At 47.9% G+C, this 21,999-nt stretch overlaps 1 protein-coding gene across 1 annotated transcript; it reads right to left on the reverse strand.

The window, feature by feature from the left end:
- Window positions 1-492: 492 nt before the first annotated feature.
- Window positions 493-20,694, reverse strand: LOC102913543 (serpin A9). The gene is made up of 5 exons (XM_006990922.4): window positions 20,572-20,694; window positions 13,911-14,563; window positions 8,374-8,647; window positions 5,021-5,168; window positions 493-4,093 (listed from the first exon to the last, which is right to left on the reverse strand). Exons 2-5 carry the CDS (start codon window positions 14,545-14,547, stop codon window positions 3,893-3,895), a joined length of 1,260 nt encoding a protein of 419 aa, XP_006990984.1. The 5' UTR covers window positions 14,548-14,563; window positions 20,572-20,694; the 3' UTR covers window positions 493-3,892.
- Window positions 20,695-21,999: the final 1,305 nt, after the last annotated feature.

The raw sequence follows: 21,999 nt of genomic DNA on the forward strand, positions 1-21,999 counted from the left end.
CCCCTTGGTCTGTGAGATCTTCCTGGACATAACCTACACCTGATTGGGGCTTGTGTCTGCTGTGTTGGCACAGGGCAAGCACATGTGTGTTCTGCAAATACACACATGTGTTTTCTACACAAAACCTCACTTTCTCACATTGATGACCTATTGGTAACTAACGGGTTCTGGAAGAGGGGGTGGCACGTTATCCAGCTGTGTACCCACGGGTGAGTGTGCCAGGCTGTGGTGGTGAGTTTGTTCCAAACTCAGGCTCACACAGACAGCCTTAGTTAAACTCTGTGGAACATAAGACAAAAGAAAAACTAGTGAATATTGGGGGAAATACTTGTAAGGAAGAAAGTGTGCTGGCTGGGATGAGAGGAAAGTGACAGAAGATGAGAGAGAGGGAGAGAGAGAGAGAGAGAGAGAGAGAGAGAGAGAGAGAGAGAGAGAGAGAGAGATTGAGAGCAGAGTGCAGTGTATGCATGTACAAAATTGTCTAAGAACAAACTTTATTTATTACAATAGAAACTCACATTCTCTCCCAGAGTTATGCCTCTGTCAGTATGGCATGGTCACCCGTGACAGAGGAGGAAGGCAATGTGACTTATAAGCAACTTCTGAACAAGTGGCTTGTGACTTTGGACAGCAACAATGGCCATCCCTGTGCTGAGCAGAGCCTGTACCACACACTGGATCCCGTGCCACACACCTGCTCCATGTTATCACACCACTCTTCACAGCCATCACAAAGCAGATGACATGATCACTGTCCCCCAAACTCATTATGCAAGGGCTCCTTTGGGCTGCAGAGAGGGGCTGTGTTATCACTGGAAAGCAAGCATGCACCACCGAGCAGAAGGGCACCCTCTTCGGCAGCCAATTCTGAGCTCCAGGTAGGATGGAGGAGGCCAGGTGTCGGGTATCATGGATGCCTCTGAGGATGGGGAAGCAGGGAGGTGGGTGGTGGGCAGGAGCCAGGATGACATTCTGCATAAATGTCTGCCTTTCTCCACAGCTCTCAGGTGGGGAATCAGCTTACAGAAACATCTTTGCTTCTCATCTTCCGGATGTTAGCTGTGATAAGAGCAACAGTATTTGCGGGCAGTGCTCACTCGGAACTGATTATCTGGGATGAGTCTTCCTCAGGATTCACAGTGTGTTTGCTCATTTGACAACCCAATGACATGGGCACCATGGATTCTTAAGAGGGCGGATGAAGCACATGGAGATTCAACAGAGTCCCAAAGGATGCACAGTCAGGGGCTGGGCTGGGCAGGACTGCCTTTCCACTCTGCCTGAGAAAGCCTGAACTGAAACCCCCTCTGTAGTCCTCCATCCTGAGCTTGGTCCCTTCTACCTCTTGCCTGCATGCTGGGTACCTGTGTTGCATGTGAGGTCCCCAGTGTCAGACCCCAGAAACAGCTCTAACCCATGTCTGTGCGCTGCAGGGCAGAGACACAAGTTGAAGCCATATCACTGTACTTGCTAACCTTCCCAATGCCTTCCTCTCCTCCTTCTGCGTCACTGCAAACTCCACAATGTGGGAGTGATTGATTCTTCAGCACACCCCAGCCTCAGGGCTGCTTCTGCCCATAGTAGGTGCTCAGTTCAGTTAAATGCCTGCAGACTGATTCACTGAGTAGGTGGTGAAGAACGGACATCCACTTAGAAATTCCAACAGCCTGGTGCCCTGGGCAGGGTGCCCACATGGTCTACAATGCTTTTTTAAATATTCCTGCACAGACAGGAATGGGTGGCCATTGTGTTTATTTACATTCTAAGGTGCTTAGGTAGTTGCCATGCAGTTGGCTCAACCATCCACCCTGAAGGCTGATTAGCACTGGAGAGCCCATATTCTGCACACCGTAGCCAAGGAGAATACCCAGTGAGAGCAATGAATGGTTAAATGGAGAAAGGAAGATGTTCTGTTGAGGAGATGCCTGGTGTGTAAGATGCAGAGCTTGGCTTGTTGCTGTGGCCAGAAATCAGCCTGACAAAAACAGATTAAGAAAGCAAAGGTTCCTTCTGCTTCTTGGTTCGAGGTACATTTCAGAGACGTCTCAGTGGCCGGAGCTAGAGTCAGGGGGTCACATTGCATTCATAGCCAGGAAGAAGAGAGCAATAAATGCTTGTGTCTGGGTTTCTTCTTTATATTTAGTCAGAGACCTTAGCCCAAAGAATGGCATCCCTTCACATTAAGCCTTTCTACCTCACTGGATCACATCTACATAACCCTCTCGAAAACACACCCAGAAAGCTTCTCTTTGTTTAGCTGACAATCAATTCTATCCATCACAGCCTAAAACATCATACATATATGCCTCTGGAATTGTATGAGCAGGCTAGTGCCTGGTGCTCTGGGTTCAGGACTGGGAATCTGTTTGTTCTGATGATCTAGTCACCCTGGGCTCGATTACTATATATGCCTTTAGAATATTGTTAGTTGTCTTGGGTGAAACACTCATGCCAGGGTTAGTCATTCTTGACATTCTGTAGATGATGATTTTGAAGTCATGGGCCAGCCCATGCAACATTCAAGCCTTGCTACCTGCGTTTTGCTTCCTGTCCAGCAGAGGGCACCCCACCTGACTTCCTTCTGAAAGCAGGTGGTAGTCCTAAGCCTAAATCTTTCTGGTCTGTTTCTTTCTGTGTGACAGAGCATGGGGAAGCCAGCCTGGGGTCCCTGTGTGACACATGTGGGGTGGTGGAGCACAAGTACTTCCATAAAAGGAACTCCAGCTTTGCTGGAGGCTGTATGGGACACGTCAGTGCTGAGAAATGAAGTGGCCAGGAGCCCACATGGGACACCTGGCAGTGGGGGCAGAAGGGACCGTGGGGAATGAGGCAAAGGCAGCTCACTGGTCCCAGGGCATTCAGTGCGGCCTTCAGGATACACCCGACTGTTGTCACTACAAACAGCCACAGCCAGGGAGAGGTTGCGTGCTTGAGGGCTGTGTCACAGGACCGAAAAGGTGACTGCATTTGGAGAGGTCTTGACAACCCATACTGCATTGACACTCGCTATGTGCCTGCCCCAGAAACCCTGTGGGCTTGCTGTTTCCATCCCTTCCCTGGTTTAGGTGGTCTTCCTGGGAAGTGTGCGTTCCTATGCAATCCTCTCTCCATTTACCTGAGTGCCAGTGTCTACCTGTGCATCTCTGACGGATGATGCTCCAGCCACAGGGCCTCCCCACTGTCCCTCTGGTACTGGCTCACTGCAGAACCCCATAACACTCTCTTGCCTCTCCTGTGAGTTTCCTGACTGTCCTGTACAATCTTCATGGCACTTACCTGAATTTTTCACAACCTCTTTATCCACAGCTTCATTTCATCCCTATTGAATGTCTCTCTCTCCCATCTAGACCCAGCATGTCAGGAACCTTGTCCTTGAAGAGCTCAATAGGCTGAACTAATGAGAGCATCAAGACTGACAACCCGGCCACTCAGAGGTGAGCCCTGCCTCACTCTCAGATAGGACCCTGGTGAAGGGGGTGGGGCGGGGTCTGTGGTCACTATGTTCACATCTCAGGTTTATTGAATGCAGAGCTGGAAGCCAGCGATAAAAGTCAGGACACAGAGCTCTGTGTGCCATCATTCCCGAGAGCTCGGAGGGATGGACACCCCCCCCCCCGCCCCTGCCCTGCCATTGTCCCAGAAAAGGCTGTGTGGGAGAACAAGTGAGAGGGACCACTGTTGGGGGGACCAGGCTCTGTTGGTTGCCACTGGGCTGATTGAGCCCATCCCTGGGCTCCAGAGTGCCATCCCTGAGGCAAATGTACCCCTGTCGGGGTCAAGAGAGCCTCAAGCAAAGAAGCAAGTCTTGGTATCACCCAGCAAGCACCACCTAATATATGCCTTATTTCTTGTGCATCACCAGTGTGAGACCAGGCAACAGTTCACTTCCCACCTACATCTTCGTGGGATTTTCCACTTTCCCTAGAAAGAGAAGGGAGTCTGTACTTTTATCTAAAAGCAGTATCAGGAAGGGCTCGTTGAAGGAGATGACCGAAGAAGGGGTGTCTCTTGAGCGGACTATAAGCTTGGTGGTGGTGGCAGCCGCGGCTTCTGTCCCCTCTTCACTGACGTCTAGCACAGCCTTGTGAGCAACCTGTAAAAAGGGGGGTTGGGGCAGATGTCAGTGGCTCCCATAGAAGCTGTGACATGAGTCTGGTGAAACCAAATACTGATGGTGCTTTCTCTTCTAGGGAGGAGGTTTTAGCCTGAGACCAATGGTCAAGCAACAGGATGGGCTGGGAACCACCTGTGAGGACAAGCATTTGTTTTCCCAGGTGCATATGAGTGTTCTCCTTGGGTAAAGCTCTGCTGGGCTGATCATATCCCATGAGGCTCTTTCAGTCAATGACAAAAATGTCCCCGTAAGCACATCTGACCATCACAGTCTATTATCAAATTAACGTATTAAGCCAAGGACCAAAAACCTGATGGATCTGGACTTGGTTATGGATCGAGGCTAGACAGTGAATGAAGAGACCTTCTGTGGGGTGTGGGGGTATACGGGTCACCTGCCAGGCTAAGAGTCTTCAGATGCAACAATTGCTATATCATGTGGCAACTGAATCAAGCAATTCCTCACAAGAGAACAACAAATCTGGAGTTTTAGATCCAGACTCCTCCCCCACTTCAGGACAAACGTCCCATCCACAGGTACAAAAGGCACCTGGACAGTGCCTTTTATTACATGGGCTTGGGAGTTCAGCTTTTGGCAGGGAAGGAAGCAAGCCTGGATGCTCACTGTTCTTACACGGCAGGTATGTGGCCACAGTGTTGCTTACTAGCAACACATTGGCTCTTCAAAGAAGCAAAGGTTATTTGCTTGAAGAGGGATTATGGGTACTTGTGAGTCAGATTGTGGTGGCCATAATGGCCCAGGCCTGGCAGCCATGAAGTTCGGCCTTTCCTATGGCCATCAAATACTTCAGCCTCCCTAGTCTGTCACCTTCTCAGTAAGATGAGAGTCCTTTGTTAGCTGTCTCTTCCAGCATGGACTTTCTTACAAACATCTCTGTTAACTCACTTTAGAAACCTGCAGGAAGCGTGTCTTTGTAATTCCGGAAAAGTCAGCATTTGCGTCAAAGGCGTCGCGGATCCCCATTTTGGGGAGGATAGTTTCCAGGTTGTAGGAAGCAGAAATGGAAAATTTGGGGATGAACACCTTGATCCACCTATGCAGAACAGAAAGGGAATAGATGGGGTCATGATGTCTCCACCTCTGTTTCCGTGTGGCATTTCTGGAGACTTTGCTTGCTCCAGCACATTGGTGACTGCTAAAGCAGCGCCCACATCCCAGTCCCAAACTACCAGGCTGCTCTGTCTATGAGCCTCCCAGCTGAGCAAGCCCTTCTCTGGGGATCAGAATAAAACATGAGGACCCTATAATCAAGAAAGAACTGGAGGTGAGATGATGGTTCAGCACGGGTACCACAGTAGAGATCCGTGGTGACATCAGGAAGTGATGGTGGCTCACCTATCAGCCACATCACCTGGCCGTGCCCAGCAGGACTTCCTGAGACAAGAGTGCCCTGCTAATCTCCCAGAGAGACAACCCCCCTCCCCCAGAATGTTGTACTGTTGCTGGGAATATACATACACCCTCCCTGTTTCCTGGCAATATACCTACATCTACCCTGTCCAATATGGTTGCCACTGGCCACATGTGGCTACTGAACAATCAATCTGACACATGCCTACAGCAAACAAGGAGCTAAACTCTTACTTTAATTAATTTATTTGCTTACACTTATTGATTGATAGGGCTTGGTGTCACATGTGCAATAAATTGTGTGTGTGTGTGTGTGTGTGTGTGTGTGTGTGTGTGTGTGTATGTGTAAGTCAGAGAACAACTTTTGGGAGTCAGTTCTCTGCTTCTAACTTTGGAATATTGGAGATCAAACTCAGGTTGTCTGGCTTAGAAGCAGGAACCTATAACGCCCCCCCCCCCCAACCATTTCACTGTGCCTTAACTTTATTTTATTTTACTTAATTCAAATATAAATGACCGTATGTGGCTACCATATTGGATAGCACAAACCTAGACTTTGGCATGATATCTTCTCCTGCAATATTTCCTCACCCTGGAGCAAAAACCACCACTTATTGAGCATTTACCATGAGCCACTATCCTGTGTACGTTCAGCAACATTTCTCTCGTTTCTAGAGATGGTTAAGCTTAACTGTAGTGCTTTGTCTATGTGTATAAGCTTAGTTTCTCACAGATATAAAAGCACAAGTTGTTGGAGAGATACCTCAGCCTTCATTTGTCAAACCCCCTTGACACCTAGGACTACAGATGACTCCCTCTTCTGCTGACCTGGGCATTTGCATTCTCTGGCTCCTTCTGGTCTACCTTCCTTCAGTCTTCCCCATACTGGGTCTTCTTCCTCCACCCAGCACTGGTGCAGAGAAGAGAAGAAATCCTGAAAGTGCCCCTTGATTCTTCAGCTCCCATCTTTATCAGTGGTGTTGCCTCCATCAGAAATGCTGGCCCGCTCTGGTTTCTATGTGTTTGTGTCCCACCTGAGCCAAGCTCAGTGAACCGGGACACCACTTGACCTGGGACAATCCCCTCCAGAGAATGTATCTAGCAACCTATTGGCCACCTAGGACCTCTGACCTGCACAGAGTTGAACATACTGCTGCCTTAATCAATGGAATAATTTACTTTCCTTAAAAACCCCTTGATAACATGTCCCAGAACACGATCAGGAACTATGGGCAATGGACCTATCTAGTCTAGACTGGTTTGGGATGCATATTAATAAGGCAAACTATGTGAACTCTTAGGGAGAGTTCCCTATTTAGCAACTCATATCTATGCGTAGCTGGGTATGCATGTGATTAAAATGAGATGCGCATACGAAGAGATATGAACAGCAAACAAATGATTGACTATCTGACCTAATCTATCAATCAAAATGGGGAAACACCCTTGCTATGCCCTTAAAAATCAAACTCCTCCTCCTCTTGAACCTCATAAAAGGAAGCCCCAAACAATCAGGCCTTTGAGTAGCCTCAGTTGTGTGACCCACTACCAAACTTGCCAGCCTGTTTCTTTCTGATCTGTATTATGGCTTTGCTTTGAAGAAAGTTTCCTTGCTATTTTGAAATCTATGTAGTCTTGTATTCCATTTGAATAAGAGGCCAGGAGTCTGGAAACATCTAGCCCAGACCCTGGCCATCACCACATGTCCATGCTTGTGGCTGGATGTCATCAGTGCCCCCTTGAAGCATTCCTCTGCAGAAAGCAAGCTCCCTCTGCTCATGAGCTCCTGGGCACTTTGCCTGTCTTCCCAGGACATTTGTCCTTATCTTACTTAAATGCCTATTATTCTCGGAGTTTTCTTTTCTCTTCGATGACAAACACCTGAGGAGGATGAAGATGCCAGGGAAATCACACAAAGAGACCAAAAATAAATATTCAATAATCTTTTGTATCATATAATTAATTTCCTCTCTCTACAGTACGTGCAGAGCTAACAACATTGATGTTAGCTGATGTTCATTAGGCACTTACTACCGCCCAGATGTTCTCTACCACTTTCTAAATAGTAACATGGCTTCAGCAACCTCTAACTCCAGTGACTCAGTGACATTGTGACCCTCACTTTGCAAATGAGCACCGAAACCTTGATTAGTTTGCTTTCTTGCTTTCATAAATATAATTTCATAAAACTTAATATCACCTTGGCTTCGGGGGTGAACTCTGCTTGGGCATAATACCACAGTGACAGAACAGCTGTGCATTGTAGCCTTGGGTGATTCACTGTGGTGATTTGAATGAGAAACATTCCCCACAGGCTTGAGCATGGAACACTTGGCCCCTGGTTGGCAGAGCTGCTTGGGGAGGTTATGGGGAAGGGCAGCCTTGCTGGAGGAAGTCGCTGGGGTGGGCTTCACGGGTTTAAAGCTTTGCCCCTCTCTCAATTCATTCTCTGTTTCATGCTTGCAGTTGAAGTTACTGTCTCCCAGCTTCCTGTCATCATGCCTGCGGCTTGCTGGCATGCCTCCCTGCCGTGATGGACTCTTGTCCCTCTGGAACTGTAAGTCAAAGTAAATAGTTTCTTCCTTTGGTCATGGTGTTTTGTCACAGCAACAGAGAAGTAACTAATACATTTACCGTCAAGGAGCCTGCTTCTGTCTGGGAAAGGGGGGAGGGGGAGGGGAGGGCAGGGGAGGAGAGGGGAGGATGATGAAACTGTTTGTGTACCAGATGATGGTGCAGTTCATGTGGCGCTGTGTGGCCACAGTTCTAAATTCACCATCCGGCAGGCAGTGGAGGCTTGGCACACTATTATTACTGAATAGCCACTACCACATTCCCCGCCCTCCACCAGCCGGTCCTTGGATGAACAGCTCATAGCAAACATGTACCTCTTCTGGAGTGAGCGGCTCCACTTTCTCAGCCTCCTGGCTGACAGGCTCTTCTCCAGCTCCCACATCTTGCCCTTGCCAGGGAGGATGAAGAAGGCCACGGCATCTCCCCTGTAGTCCAGCTGTAGCACAGTGCAGCCCAGCTCTCTGTCCACTCCAAAAGCAAACAGCTCCGTCTGTTGCATCATGGGAACGTGCACAGTGGTGCCCTTGCTCAGAAGGAACGGGAAGCTCTTGATGGTGTTTGCAGCACTGAAGGGCTGTGTCCAGTTGGCTAGCATGGAGAAAGGAGAGAGGGAGGAAGTACATCAGTGCAGGAGAAGAGAGGGCTTTTTGTCCCTGCAGCCTGCCAGGTGAAGACGGGGGTGGGGGAGGGGTGGACGAGTCAGAGGGATGAGGACCCCTGAAAACTCACTTCTCCATAAAAACAACAACTAGATCACCAGGCCCAGAGTTTAATCACCAACACACACACACACACACACACACACACACACACACACACACACACACACTGTACCATACACACACACCCACATACATATGTAACATACATATACATACATTACATATATATACATAAAACACACCACACATACATACCACATACCATACACTCCACACACATGCACACACACAGAGGTACAAACACATGCACCACACATACTACACATACAACCCCCCACATATACATAGCACACACACCATCATATACTATACACATATACATACCATACACATATATCACATATCATACACATACCACATATCATACAATGCACACACATACCACATGCCACACACCTACCACAATACCTCACATACCCCACCCACGCTTGCAACACACACACAAATACACCACACATACCACACCCACCTATCCGCACATGTGCTGTCCCATACACACACCATATACTACATACATATAACACTCCATACACACTTCCACACACACAAATACACCCCAAATATCACGCACACACACACAGACACACACAGAGAGAGACAGAGACAGAGAGACAGAGAGAGCCAACAATGGTCAGAATCAATTCATTTATAATCCTGTAAAATCTTTAAACCCTTACAGCTAACTGAGAAACAAAATATGAAAGAAAATAAACTGTGTCTTGCTAGAAGTTGTGAAACCTGTGACAATTCTAACATGCTCTAGTACTAGACTATTCTCTGTTCTGTGTAGTCTTGAAAAATAACAACCAGCATTTGCAGCGAAATCAAGACAGGGCTGGACCACTTTAAAGACCCTTTCATGAGTCCGGCATAGTGGCTCACACCTGTAATCCAGAACTCGGGAGGCCGGGGCTGGAACACTGGGTTAGGGGCTGTCTCAGGCTACAGAAAGAGAACGTATTTCAAAACTACAACAGCCGTAGGCTCATTCCTGAAGAATTTCTTTTATCTGACCTGCCTCCTGCAATACCGAAAGAATGACTTATAAAATCTGTCTGTATTTAATCTGACTTGGAGTTCAGCCAAGGCAAATATCATTTCCCCAAGGACAATTGCCAAGACAGTGGCAGGCGGAACTCTGAGACACCTCGGGCAGCACTTAACAGCTGTGACAAATAATCCACTAACCACAAAGCTTCAGAGGACAAACTGAGAAACCAGGGGGAAGCCCCTACCAACAAAAATGACCGAGTAAGTCCCTCTACATGTCCACCCTTCCCTGAACATGGTCCCAGTCTTTCAGAACTGGGAATTAAAGCCCTGTGGTGATCCGAGGAGAGTTCATCGAGACAAATGACTGAGTCTTGATGTGAACGGCCAGCTTGGTGATGCCTTTACTGGCACTAGGCCATCCTTTAGCCCTCCTACAGCTCGGCAGTAGTCTAGAGGGACTGTAGACTGGATTAGTGCAACCAGAAGAGAGGAACAGAGTGTGTGTGTGTGGGGGGGGGCTATCAATGTGTCAAAGAACTACCATGATGTGACAACCTGCGTGGGGTCACACAACTGACTGAGCTTACTCAGTGCCTAATGTCTTCTCCCTAGAGGTGTGGGAGTGTGTTTCAAATGCAATTGCAGGCAAGCTCCTCACTTCCTGGCTGCCTGGAGGGTGGATAAGAGACAAGGAGGTGGGAATAGGGGGTGGGTTTTGGGGGAAGGTTAGGGGGCAGGAGGAGGGAGGAGAGGGGTACCTGTGGTTGGTATGTAAAAATGAATAGAAAATTTCTTAATAATAAAAAGAGATGAGACAACAGAGAAATGAAGAAATAAATATCTAAAGAATCAAGTGTTTACAGGAGATTTGGAAACTTCCAGCATATCTCAAACATGCAGAGGCCCCAGATATGAGTAAAGCTATTGGCGACTTGGGAACTGTCTGGGCATTTCAGAGCTCTCACTGCCCGCAGACCTTGAGCTGCACAAGAGAAAATGAAGGGTGAGTCAAAGTTATAGACTGCCTGAGACTGAGTGTGGGTGGCAGGCTGCAATATGCAGACAGTGACCCTCTGCAACGATTGGGAGATCTTCCAGCCTAGAAGGCATATGTGATTGTAAAGAATTCGTTTGGAAGAAACAGGAAACAGTTGCCCCAATGAACAGCAGCAACAAAGGTGGACCCTCCGGAAGGGGGAGTGCATGTCTAGAGCTGATTTACACTGTTTACAGTGCTGGGCTGAAAACATGCAAGGGGGCTAAGAGCACTCACTGCTCTTCCAGAGGACCCAGTTCAGCTCCCAGTTTACAACCTCCTGTAGCTCCACTTCCAGGGGATCTCACGCCCTCTTCTGGACAACGTAGGCAACTGCACTTGTCTACAAATAGTTACCGCATGACACATATATGCATACACATAATTAAAAATAAATGATAAAATAAAAAAAAAACAAAAAGGGAAATGAAAAGAAACAAGAAAGTAGGCCCCAAACATTAGGGGGTGTGGAAAGTTAATGAAAGTGTTCCTAAGGAAACCCAGATATGGCTCTTATTAATCACACATGCCAAAGCAGCTATTTTGAACATGCTCAAAGAGTTAAAAGAAGGTGTATTTAATTAAGCATCTGCTTACAATAAAAAAAATGATTTGAAGTCATTACACAGAGTCCGGAGTTATGAAATATGGTAACAGAAATGAGAGTGTCACTACAGAGACTCAACAGCAGATTAGAGGTAATGGAAGACAATAGCCAGTGAGCTAGAAAATGTATCAGTTACATGTATAATATGAGGAACACTGAGGAAAAAGATGGGGAAGAGGAACAACACATCAGACCTGGGACACACCGTCAAGCACAGCAATACACACCTTGTGGGACTCCTAAAAGGAGGAGAGAGAGAGAAGGGAGAGGGTGGCTATGGGAAGGAGTAGTATCCAGAAGCTCCTCAAATCTGTTTGAAAAGCAAAACAAAAACCTTGCAGCACAGTCAACGATTTCCAAACCCAGACATGTTATAATCAGTCAGAAGGCAAAAGAGCTTCACAAATGACTTGTCACACTTCAGGTGGCCGCAATAAGATCCACCGATGACTTCTTATCAGAATAAATGAGGATCACACAGTAGTTGGAGGAAGCAAAACAAATGGGCTTTTACTTGTGCTCTGGGAGCCTCTCAGGTTGGACTGAGACAGTAATAGAGCCATACAAACAAATACCAGACCTCAGTAAAGGAGAGCGTGCTGTTAAACACGAAACAGACGCCTGGGGGTCACGTGGCCGGGAATCCTACTGCTTCCTTTGCTTCATTCAGAATGCCTGAAATAGGCAGGTTGCAGAGACATAAAGTAGATTGCTGGTCTCTGGGAGGAAGAGCAGGAGTTGGGGAGCAACCCCCCTTATTGGGGGGAGATGGGATCTTCCTTCTGAGGGGGAGAACGTTCTGTGGAATTACAGAAAGTAACTGATATCTGTCTTCAAAGCTGCTGCTCATTGGACATCAGAACAGCACTCCGTAATACATTGTGTCCTGGTAAACAGCAGAGAACTAGACAGATGTGAGTGACAATCACCTACTCCCAAGCCAGCACGGCCTTGGTGAAGATGCCAGCAACCAAAGACACTGACTTGAACATTTTTAAAAGGTCTTATGCTGAGCCGGGCGGTGGTGGCGCACGCCTTTAATCCCAGCACTCGGGAGGCAGAGGCAGGCGGATCTCTGTGAGTTCGAGGCCAGCCTGGGCTACCAAGTGAGTCCCAGGAAAGGCGCAAAGCTACACAGAGAAACCCTGTCTCGAAACCCCCCCCCCCCAAAAAAAAAAAGGTCTTATGCTGTGTGCATGACCTCTCATTAGAAATAAACCAAACTGGGTAATATATAGCAAACGAAGATAACTCATAAGTGAAGAAAAAGCAGGTCTGTTCTCTTTCCCTCTTTTCTGTGTTTGGTGAGTGTGTGGATGGATAACTAAATTAATGGGCACACTGGATTGGTTAATAGAAAAATGGATGCATGGAAGAAAAGTCAGATGGATGAGTTGGTGGTTGGGTAAACAGAAAGATGGAGGGAGGGAAGGAAGCACAGTGGGGAGGTGGAAATGGGGGGACGGAACCATGACACAGTGGCCCACACACTTCTGAAGTGCAGGCACTCAGTTTTGGGCATGGTCCTGTGAGGCCGTGTGTACTTAGTGATTGCCTAGCCAAGCAACATAGACAGGCACACAGTGAGCACTTAGTCCTTGGCAGATCTTTTCCAGCAACACACTTAGGACTGTGGAACAAGGGGGTGGGGTGGGGTGGCGGGGGCGGGGCTGGATGATTTGAAAGCCCATGCTCATACAGCTTGGGAACAGTGCCATTCATGATGGTGTCTTTGTCAACAGCTCTTGTGAGTGACAGACCAGCTTGTCCACATTTCCGAACCTTTGAAACTGTTCTCACTGTAGGGTTGGCTTTTTAAACCGGCCTGTCAGGGACCCTTGTGACACTGCTCTAAAGTTTATAGGGAGTAGTAAGGCAGGTGCTGGTGGCAAAATACAAGCCCTTTTTCCCCCAAATAGTTCCAGAGCACATTTTGGGGTCCTCTTTCCTGAGCTCGGTGTCAGCTAGGTCTTTAGCACAGCCCCTTGCTTCTGCTAAGACAGCGCTGAATGAGGTCCCATGTCAGCTAATGAATGGCAGCTGGGAGAGAGAACAGAAGTCTGCCAAGGATGTACAGGCAGCTGCTTGCAAAGCTGATGAGAACTCGGGCACACCCTACCGTCTAGGGCTTGTTTTACATACTTGTTTCCTTGACTACACAACACCAGAAAGAAAAGAAATGTAGGGCTAGGGTTGCGTCTCTGTTGGTAATAGATTTGTGTGGCACACACAGAGCCCTGGGTTCAGTCCCCATTGCATAAATGGGGCGAGGTGAACACACCTATAATCCCAGAACTAAGGAGGTGAAGGCGGGAGAATCAGACATTCAAGGTCATCCTTAGTTACACAGCACGATGGAGGCCATCTTGGGATACATAAGACCCCGACTCAAGAAACAAATGAACACCCAAGTAAATGGAAAGGAAAGGAAAGGAAAAAAGAAAAGGTAAATGAAGAAAAGAGAAATAAAAGAAAAGAGAAACTCAACCTCACCTTTAAAGAAGATATGGTTCACCAGGACCATGGCGGTCTGAGAGTCAAGGTCTTGGATTACATCCACCACCTTCCCTTTGGTCTCCTTCTCCACATAGCTGTTGATCCGTGCCTGGGCAGTGACAGCGTTTGAGAAGTCTTCAGAAAAGACTTTTGTCCCATAAAGCTTCTTGACCCGGTCCAGAAAATTGGCCTGCAGCTGCAGCTCCTTCCTGATGAAGAGAACACTGCCCATCCGCAAGTCCCGGTCTTTGTGGCATGCATTCAGTGAGTGGACCAGGTATTCGAAGCCCAGATGGATGGTGGGCTCTGGCATGCCCATGAGGTCGAAGCCAAGGCTGCGGAGGATCTGCGTCTTGGTGGCTGAGCGGGCCCCCAGGGACAGCATGGCCAGGGAGGTAGAGATACTCACAGGAGAAAAGAGGACATTCTGACCTGGGCTTTCCTGAACCAATCTCCGGTACAGGGAGAAGGCAAACATGGTGTTGCTGGGAGACACCTTTGAGGCTGGGTTGCTCTTCATGGAGGGAGGCCGGGGGGACTCTCTGTTGCTGGGATTGGAACTGGATAAGGACACGCAGAAGATTGGAGCAGTGAAGCCAACCCATAGGAGAACTCGGTAAAAGGAAGGGCCCATTTGGAAGGAAGGAAGTCTGTAAAATAGAAGGGACCCATTGTGGGGAGGTAAGCTGAGGGCCCAGGTGGGGCCTCTCACTCTTCTATGGAGTCTCCTTTGAGCTTCACAGAAATCCTGTGGAGTCAGTGCTGTGTACATTCTGATCCTACAGTGAGCAATAAGGCCTCCTAAGGGTGTGGCTGTGTAACTTGGCACAGGTCATAGGTGAGGCTCTGCACTAATTGGGTACCAGTTAGGGCTCCATCCCAAAGCCTGGGCTTTTCACTGTTTCTGTTTCCTCCACTTATGTTTTCAACCATCAGGGCACTGAAAGTGTGTTACCTTGCAAACATAAGGACCAAAGTCCTGATCTTCGAAGTCAGGAGTAACTGCCATCCCTTCGGAGATGCCTCTACATTTTCTTAGCCCTTCTGGATGGATGGGGTCTTTGCCTCCCTGCCCTGTCTATCCCCCAGCCACCTGCATTTCTTGATGTGTGCATGCTCCTGAAAACATGGAAACCAGGGCCTGGGGCTGTAGTTCAGTGGGTAGAGCATTTACCTAGCATGCACTAAGTTTTAGGGTTCCATCCCCAGCACCACATAAACTGGACATGGTGGCAAACACCTGCAATCCAAGCACTACTGGGAGGTAGAAGTAGGAAGATTAGAAATTCAAGGTCATCTCTGCTACAGAGGAGTTCAAGTCCAGCCTAGGCTACACGAGACCCTATGCCCACAAAAGGAAAGAAAGACAGCCTTTAGTTCCAGCACTAGGGAGGTAGAGGCAGAAGCAGGTGGATCTTTGTGAAGTTGCAGTCAACCTGGCCTACACAGAAAGTTCTAGGCCGGCCAGCGAGACTCTGTCTAAAAAAAGAGGCAGGTATGTATGATAGGGTGTGTCTGTAACCCCAGCACTGGGGAGGCTAAGGCAGGGGGACTGCCATGAGCTCCAGAGCAGCCTGAACTACATAGCCAGATTCTGTCTCAAAGTAAGGGAGGGGAGGGGAGGAGGAGAGAGGGAAGAGGAAAGCATGGAAGGGAAGGAGAAACCCAGAACAAACTGTTCTTGGAACTGCGAGTTCCTGGTGCTTTTGAGTAGCTGGCTCCAGCCAGGGCTGCCCACTCTCCTCAAGCCTCAACTAGAAAGACATCGGAATGTGAGGAATGGGGGAATCAAAGTGTTAGAGTGAATTAAGCTTGGTCTAAATGTTTTTCCATACTCAGTGAACCATAACCCAACTTGTTATGTAGACAGACTGTAACTCATCAGTGTAAAAAGCAGAGGGAGTGATAGCCAATCACAGACAGCCAACTGTTCAAACCATGGGCAGATCAGGTGGTCACAAACCAGTCAGGCTGCCCCCAGCTCACCTGTATTATCTATAGGTCACCAGGTGTCACTGTGAATTAAACCTGTCCATGTGGAATTTTATTTTATTGTATTGTTTGCTTTCTGAGAGAGTCTCCCTGTGTAGCCCAGCCTGGCATGAATTTGTATTTCTCCCGCCTCCACCCCCCAAATGCTGAGATTACAGGTAGGTACCACCATGACTGGTAGTTGGAGAACTCTGGCTTCTTATCTGGACTATTGCCTAATTCTGTCATTATAAATAAAGTTGATTAAGGTCTGCAAAACCAGGGCTTGAGGAGTTAGCTCTCAGTCAGTGAAGTGTTTGCCTTACAAACAAGAGGACCTCAGCTGAATCCACAGAGCCCAGGTTTAAAAAGCCCAGCACATTGATGCAACCTTATAATCCCAGCTCTGGAGAGGCAAAGACCCACAGAGGCTTGGGGCTTGCTAGCCAGTCAGCCTAGCCTACTTGATGGATGCTATACCAGCAGGAGACCCTGTCTCAAAAGCAAGGTGGATGATACTACCCATGAGGAGACACCCAAGACTGTCTTCTGAACTTCACATGCCTGGGAACACATTTGCATATGCACTCATGCACACTCATATACCTGTACACACACACACACACACACACACACACACACACACACACACACTCACGAGATGCACAGAGTTAGATCTGCTGCCATCTTCTCTTTCAGCAAGAGTAAGTGCCTCAGTGGCAGTAGGAAGCTCCAGTGGAGTAAGACTGGGTCCACAGTAACTCTGACATTCATCACAGGCAAGGAACCCAGCCCAACCTCCGTCTTCAGGCTTGTTTTTGTAAACGGCAGTCAACCTTACAGGGTTAACCAACTGAGTACAGTGGGTGCCCTTTAAATGACTTCCATCATTGCGACGGCTTTAATTGACTTTGACAAATTTGATTTGGGGCGATTTTGTGCAGCAGTCATTCTAGGCAACCCAGCCCTGTTCAGTTCCTAAACCATCCCCAAGACACCTATAAGAATTCTGCTTTATCACACTTATACAGAGGCCCTGTGGCTTGACGCTGAGATTCTGTGAGAGAGGAAAATAGAGGACTAAAAGGCAGCATGGGATCCGGGCCAAGTCAAAGAGGAAAAGAAAACAGCACATGTTCCAGCAAGTCATGAGCTTCTGAAGTCTATGCCAGAACATTCTCCTTATTTTATAACCACTTCTCTATGGTCTAGATAGCCTTCACTCTATCACTCTTTTATAAGTTCCTTACCCTCTGTCAAACTTTGCTCTCTGATCACTTACACTACAATGTGAACAACTTCCACTTATTCTTGTCATGAGGACACCTTTAAATTTCACTTCTGACTGAGAGGGAATGACTTCCCTCCCCAAACAAGAATTTAGCCAACAAGTGAAACAATAATTTCATCAGACACAGGGAAGGGAAGAGGCAGGAGGTCCTTTGCAAAGAACCACAAAAATACCCACAGTTACTCATCTGTGTCAAATCTGGCCTGATGGGATGGCCGAGCACTTCCTGCAGCATCTGATATGATTAAACTTAGAAGGGTCTGCATGGAGAATCCTTTTACAAACTTCTAATTCTGCTTTGTAGTCTTGTATGTGTCTGTCTGGAAGCTATCTCTGCAAGACTGATTCTCTGGTCTCACTTCCTGGCTTCTTATCAGTCTGCTCTATGCTGACCCTAAGATGACCAAGCAGAGCTCAGTCTTTCCCTTCTCCAAGATACCACACTACAGGGTACCAGCCAAGCTCTAAACTGTACCCTACTGCCACCTCTTTTCCCCCTTCCACTCCTTCTCTCCTGTATTGTCCTGAAGGCTCTGTCCCCTCCCCTTCTGACTATGTGTCCTTCAATAGAATGGTCTCCAGAATCTCCACCATCTCTGCCTCCAGAGCCTCTTGGGTGTGCAGACAAATACCCTCCGAGGGTTGGCCTCTCCTTTCTACCTCGATGCTCAGTGCTATGTCTATCTGTTTGCCCATATTTGACAATAATAGCTGTCTACTGTTGTCAGGAGTTATTGTCATGAGCTATTGCGGGCCATAACACAATTACATCTTATAGCAATTGATAATTCAGATGCCAACCCACCATCAGAATGGTTCTCTGATGGCAGAACCCTGTCAGTCAGGGTCCTCAGGGCCACAGGCTCTGAAAAACGGGTTGCTTTCATCTGTAATTTTACTTGTACAATAACAGCTATGATATCTCCCTATTATCATGCATGTTCATATAATGTGCACATGTAATCTCATGATTACATCTCAATCTTATGGGCACACATATTTGTGGATGGTCAGAAAGATGACTTCTCATTTAGCTGTATAATTTTTGATGAGTAGAAACATATTAAAATATGCTTCGTAACTAGATCTATTGTCCCATGCGACTGTTAGACACTTAGAGATCTGTTCCCCATCCTTGGCTTACTGACAGGGAAAATTGGCCAAATGAAGTGTCCTTGGGATAGATTAAAGGCAGAACTTTCACAGATTTTATTCATGAGTGAAATTGCAGATGTTCGGCCTTGTTTGGATCAAAGCCCTTCAGAAGACTTATGGTGAACTAGAGTGATAGTGTCTAATTAAGGTTATTAACACAAGCAGCCTAAGAAATCATGCCAACCCTTCGCTTGCCAAGTCTAGCTGATAAAAGACTTATGTCTCAAGCTTATCTAACTGACACTGCACCACCGGGCTCTGATCAGAGTCTTACTCCTGAAACCTTGAAACCTTGTGTTGCCATGGTAAACGGTGCTATTGCTTACCCAATGAGATGTAACTCTTGTAATTTCTTCAAGTCTCCTGAGAAAAGTGTATTTAAGCTAGATGGGCAAGAAGCTGGGGGATTGGAATTAGAATTGGGACAGAAAGTTAGAAAACTAAACAGATTTAGAACTACAGAATGGAAACTAAAGAAACAGAGCTAAGAAATCACAAACAATTGGAACAAGAGATTTAGAATTGAAGAAGATCAATAAAGAGACAGAACTGGAGCAGCACCCGTGTGAGTTAGTCCGTAAACTCTCAGACTAGACAAAGCCTAAATTCCCTTTGCTTCTCTGTAGCTTCTGACCTCAACCCTGGAGGGGCTCTTAGGAGCTGGACTCCAAGGCCCCTGTTATACTGTGAGCTACCTCCCACCAGTCTCCTCACTCCTTTGCCCAGCAGTATTGGTTCACTTCCCCATCACCCCAGTGTTCTCCACCTGACACGGAGGCTCTGATGGGAAGGGAGATGATGTCTGCATAGCGCCGAGTGATGCATATGGAGCATGCATAACGGGAAGGGGCTTGAAACAGCTTCTCCTTCTTGCTTTGTACTTGGGAGCAAGAAGATACTGACTGTCCCTGACTATTCCTGACCATCAGAGAGGGGATGAAACTGAAGAAAGAGAGTATCGGCTGTACATATGGGAAGAGGCTGCCTCTGTCCCTTTGACCTCAGGCAAGCTGCTGCATCTTGCAGAAGCTCAAAGGAAGGAAGTCCCAAAGAGGCCCTTCCTGAAAAGCCTGGGATCCTCAAGACCCCAGTCATCATAGTCTCGGAAAGCATCCTAGCCAAAGCTCATCCTGTTAGCTTTCAAATCCAGCCTCCTTCTCTTCGGTCTTCCAGAAGACAGCTGCGGTACTGCCACGGCTGTCCCAACTCTTGTCTCTCTCCTAGCCCTGCTGTAGCTCAGGTGTATGCGCAGATCCTGCCAGTGAGCTCCACCTGTTGGGGGTGCCAGGGACACTGTCTTTCCTGGGCTTGTCCCATCTGGGCCCATCCCTCCATTAACCTGGCTTTGTTCCCACCCTCTATTGTCTCTCAGGGCGATTACTCAAATGCCTGCCACCCCTGTCACTCATCACCCTACACACCAGGCAACTTCCTTATGTGAAGCTGGCATGCCACTCCCAGTTCCTCACAGTCCCCTTGGAGCTCAGAAGAGACAGCCAAGCTTCTGTTACGCAGGCTCCTTTGTTATATGCCCACTCTCATCTGCAGGTGCCCAGCTATTCTGTCTGTCATCTTATAGGTGACCACAATTCCCAGTCTCAGGTGCTTTCTGACCCTGATTGGGTGCAGAGCGTTCCATCCAACCTGTACCCTTCCCCACCTGGTGATCCAGCTTCTGTAAGGTGTCCTAGCCTGGTGGGTCTCAGTCTGGAGAAGTTGGCTCCACTGCTGGTCTACTTACTTTCTGCAAGAAGACATCTTTCCAACAGATCTGCACCCAGAAACAGGCCCATGCAGCCATGTACATACACACATACATGCATGCAAATATGCGTCATTACCCACAGCCAGCCTTCCTTCCCACCCTGAATCAAAGACAGACCCTCAGTTAATGAGTTTCTTCAGCCTTCTGTGAGAGAGGATACTTTTCTCTCCATGTCCACTCCACCAGCTTCCACCCCCCTTGTCAACATCCTGGAACCCCCCCCCCAATTCCATCTTCTGTACTCAATCTACCTTCTCCCCATCAATCTGGATATTGTCTTTAAACAAGCTCAAGTGTAGTCACAAGAAAGAACCCAACAGCCAGATGCCACCTCCCTCCTTTCATGCACTCTGGTGCACTCCTTGCCCATCCTCAAGCACCCTTGACCCTGCACCCTCATTTTAAACTCATAGTCTGGCTTCTATAACCATAGAAACCTGACCCACCCAGTGAATGTGTCTGAATGTTCACCTCACCTGCCTTCCTTGTAGTAGGACAACAAAGGCGACCTCAGCTCCTGCTCCAGTCAGCCCTTAGGCAGCTGGATTTTGTTCAAACCTCTGCTCCTCCTCCTCCTCTTCCTCCTCCTCCCCTTGATGGGGTCCAGTCCTCCAGCTGATCCTTATAAGCCAGCAGGCCTCAGCTGCTGGCTGGCAACTCTTTCTTCTCTCCCACAGATCTCACCACACCCACAGCTTCATTGTGAAGAGATGCAAATGAGAGAGCACTTTTCATCTTCAGCCAGGTCCCTTCCCTCTGAACTCCTGCATCTCTAACTGACTAGCTGCCAGCACCTCCTGATGTTACAGGCAAGTTCCAGCGCAGTAGACTGAACTGGAATCAACTTTCCCAAACGGCTGCCTGATGAGAGTCACAGACAAACCTTTATCGGCATCTGCATCAGCAGTACCCCATCCTCCAGGCTGCCTGATCCTCAGAACCATCCTTGCACCGCCTCTTCCTTATTCCCAGTGTCATCCATCACCAGTCCTGTCAATAGAACTCAAGTCAAGTCATGGAGAATGAGGAAGAATCTATGCGCAGATGACTCTCAGGTAGCCTGGTGGATGGTGGTACATTGATGCAGCTGCACTGTAAGTCTTGTTGGGAGGGGCTGTCTCCCTAAAAAGTCTCAATAGCCTGCCAATCCTGGGATATCTGCCGTTCAACTGGCACAGTGGAGCCTCTTCAACTCTGTTGTCTCAGAGCTCCTCAGTCTCAACCCCTTTAATCCTATTCTGCCCCATTTTGGGATAATGACTTTGATTTTGGTTGGACCCTGTTCCTGGAGTATCTTTCTTCCAATTTCCCCCCAGTGAACTCCTATGTGGTGTTTGGGTCCCAAGGCACATCACTGCCTCCAAGAAGCTGTCTTTGACGACACGCATGAGGAAAATGGCTCCTGTAGACGTCTCTATGCTACCATCAGCCTGTGGGCAAAACAATTACCACTACTGTGATTTCACATCTATGTGTTATTGAACACTGTGTGAGTCAGGGCTCTTGCCGGTCTTGTCCTCCCTGATGACCTACTGTTTGGCCAACACTAAATGTTCTGTGAGTGCTTGTTGAACGGGTCACTGAGCTGAAATTGAGTTAAATGAGCAGCTTGCCTATGAGGAGTGGTGCTGACAGGAAATGGACGGGGAGATCAGGGTGATGAGAACGCTTTGGCTCCATCAACATGCCAGGAGCACAGATAATGCATGGGTGAAGTTTGGGTTACACTTTTGTCCAAAGCAGAGGAACTGAGATTGGACTTATAAATGGGTATAAACAGACCCCCACTCCCCATTCCACCCCTCCAAAAAATGAGCAAAAAATGTGTAGAACCACTGAGACACTAGGAAATGATATATTCAAGTAAGACCATCCAACTGGAGAGCCCATGGGAAGCTGGGAGA

Source organism: Peromyscus maniculatus, chromosome 14 (assembly GCF_049852395.1).
Source record: "Peromyscus maniculatus bairdii isolate BWxNUB_F1_BW_parent chromosome 14, HU_Pman_BW_mat_3.1, whole genome shotgun sequence".
Taxonomy (NCBI): domain Eukaryota; kingdom Metazoa; phylum Chordata; class Mammalia; order Rodentia; family Cricetidae; genus Peromyscus; species Peromyscus maniculatus.

Excerpts from the sequence above, each read along its gene's own strand:
- LOC102913543 (XM_006990922.4), bottom strand. The coding sequence starts at position 14,547 with ATGGGCCCTTCCTTTTACCGAGTTCTCCTATGGGTTGGCTTCACTGCT. Across the intron at positions 8,648-13,910 it reads GAACCATATCTTCTTTAAAG|CCAACTGGACACAGCCCTTC; the intron begins GTGAGGTTGAGT and ends TCTCCATGCTAG. Across the intron at positions 4,094-5,020 it reads GCTTCCTGCAGGTTTCTAAA|GTTGCTCACAAGGCTGTGCT; the intron begins GTGAGTTAACAG and ends CCCTTTTTACAG.